We start from the raw sequence: 2500 nt of genomic DNA on the forward strand, positions 1-2500 counted from the left end.
CCAATGGGGGTTAAGATAGACATGTGTTAGTAGTGCTGGTAGTTCTGCAGCGCTGCATCAGTGCCTGCGCCCTCTCCTCCAGGCCACTAGGGGGTGACGACGCACACGCCGGCGCTCGCTCTGCTCTCGCAGACTCACAGACTTCTGCTGGAAGCGCAGCAGCACCCGCCGCGTGCAGCGGTCCACGCTGGCGCCCCACTTCCTGTCCGCCTCATACAGCTTCCTGTCGGCTGTGGCGACCACGGTGGAGGTTCCACCACCGCCGCTGTCGGTGCGCCCGCCCCACCCGCCCTCGTCCTCCTCCAGCAGGAGGCAGCGTCGCTCGGCATTGCTCAGGGCGATGGGTCGCACGAGCTGCGTCCAGCTGAGGTGGCCATGGAGGCTGCGCTCCACCACGTAGGTGATGTTGAGCTCGCTGACCGCGCTGCGACCGCGCAGGCGCCACCCCAGCGGCCCCACCCTCAGCTCACGGCCCGACGACAGCTGCTGCTGGGCGGGGGGGTGACGCGGCCGGGGGGAGGTGGAGGCTCGGGGCGGGGGCGACAGGGAGTGGGAGTGGGAGTGGGCTGGGGAGCGGGATGGGGAGGGGGAGGTTTTGGAGCGCTGGTGGTAGAGGAGGTGCTTGGTGGAGTAAGCGTAGTTGGGGTCGGGCCTGCACTGTTGCCACGTGGAGATGGGCTTGCTGCCGCCGCCGTCAGGGGTGATGAGCTGTCGCCGTGGCGACACCCTGCGGGAGCGGGTCAGGCCGTAGAGGCCGTGTGGCGAGCGGCTACTCACCCCGTGCGCCGTGAGCGCGCTCAGTGCGCGCTTCATCTCGCCCTCTGTCGCTGAGCGGGAGACGCTAGCGGCGTGCTGCTGCTGGTCTCCGTCCGCTGACGCGTTCCCCTCCAGCTCTGAGAAGGACGAAGAGCTCCCCCCTCCTCCCTCGCTGTGCTTGCGTGGGGGCCGGATGAGCCCGTGGGGGTGTGCGGCGTTGGGGTGCGGTCGGCCCGCCGTGCTCCCAGGCCCGCCGCTGTAGGTCTTGACCAGCTTGCGTCCTGCGCCGGAGCCCCAGTGGTCCAGGCTGCTGGAGGACTGTGAGGTGGCCAGGCTGTCGGAGTCCCCGTCCAGAGACAGCTGCTCCTGGGTCAGGGACGACAGGGACGAGTCCCCGTCCAGGACCGGAGGCCTCTTGTGGACACCCGCGTACAGCGCCGAGGGGTCCTCACACGACGGCGATGCCTCCAGGCTCAGAGAGTCTATGGGAAGCAAAGAGGGACAAACAAAGCCAATGCATCAGAGTTTATCACAGGCAAATCCCTCAAGCCCTGTGGTCTTATTATTTTATTTAATGCAGAAACCCTAACACTGCAAACTTAGATTAAAATGAACGAATAAAGCAGGTAAATGGTGTTCTGACATTTAGTTAAGAACATGGCGGTACCTATTATGTGATAGAGATCAACAAAACAAAGTTACTGGCCAAAAACAGTCTGGCAGGTGCGAGTTAAGAATTCTATTGCGGTGATAGACTTGCCACTTGGCCTAAAAGGTGCTGAGGTGGATAAATGAATTCTAAAAGATAAAAACAGTAGTGAATGAGTTATGGGCCAGCGTACCGTCGGAGGCGTGCCGCTTGCTGTCGTCCACCTTGATGAGTTTCTTTCTGACGCGGCGCGTGGAGTTGACCAGCTTGTGCAGCCGCTTGAACTTCAGTGAGTCCTCCTGTTCGTCGTCAGAGTGCTCACGAGACTACAGGAGACACAGCAACACAGCACGCGTTAGAGACAGAGGGGGATACAGAGGTGGAGAGGGGAGAGAGAGATGGGGAGGGAGAGAGGGGGGGGAGAGGAGGAGAGGGAGAGGATGAGGGAGAGAGACAGAGAGGGGGGGGGGGGGGGGGGGGAGAGAGGATGAGGGGGGGAGACAGAGAGAGGGGGGAGTATAGGGTGAAAAGGAAAGGCTGATGAGGAGACTGATGAGAGTGAGAAAGAACAAGAGTCCCAGACAGACAAACACATCAGCAAAAACACACCAGACCGGCAGACCGGCATCAAACCAGTGATGAGAGCACAGATGGGGGTTGGGCATGGTTATGATGACTGTCTGAGTATTATGGGATATGTGTTTAGAATGGGTTGCCATAGTTAGTGAGATGTACAATGGGAGCTTGAGCCTGCCCTAACACAACTGCTGAACACTATAATCAGAGAGAGAGGCAGAGAAAGAGAGAGAGAGAAAGAGAGAGGGAGAGAGAGAGAGGCAGAGAAAGAGAGAGAGAAATGGGAGGTTAAACCCATGACTTCACTGACATCAACGCAGACAGACATGGTATGATTGAAGTGCAACTGATTTTGCCAGATCACCATGGAAACACTGAATTCGAGAAAGTTTGACGCCTTCATAAACACAGGCACTTTCCCTCTGTCACACACATCAACACAGACTCTCTCTCTCTCTCTCTCACACACACACACACACACACACACACACACACACACACACACCACACACACACACA

At 58.8% G+C, this 2500-nt stretch overlaps 1 protein-coding gene across 8 annotated transcripts in view; it reads right to left on the reverse strand.

Annotated features, from left to right (window-relative positions):
* sash1a (SAM and SH3 domain containing 1a) overlaps positions 1–2500 on the reverse strand; it is a 188082-nt gene that overhangs the window by 14646 nt on the left and 170936 nt on the right. For all 8 annotated transcript variants that reach the window (XR_004165296.2, XM_031582001.2, XM_031582000.2 and 5 more), the window contains 2 exons: positions 1599–1731; positions 778–1238 (listed from right to left, as the gene is read on the reverse strand). Coding sequence is in view for 7 of the 8 variants with exons in the window: in XM_031582001.2 (XP_031437861.1) it covers positions 778–1238; positions 1599–1731 (594 nt within the window). In the remaining variant the exon portion in view is untranslated. The remainder of the gene's footprint in view (positions 1–777; positions 1239–1598; positions 1732–2500) is intronic.

This window comes from Clupea harengus, chromosome 15 (assembly GCF_900700415.2).
Source record: "Clupea harengus chromosome 15, Ch_v2.0.2, whole genome shotgun sequence".
NCBI classification, from domain to species: domain Eukaryota; kingdom Metazoa; phylum Chordata; class Actinopteri; order Clupeiformes; family Clupeidae; genus Clupea; species Clupea harengus.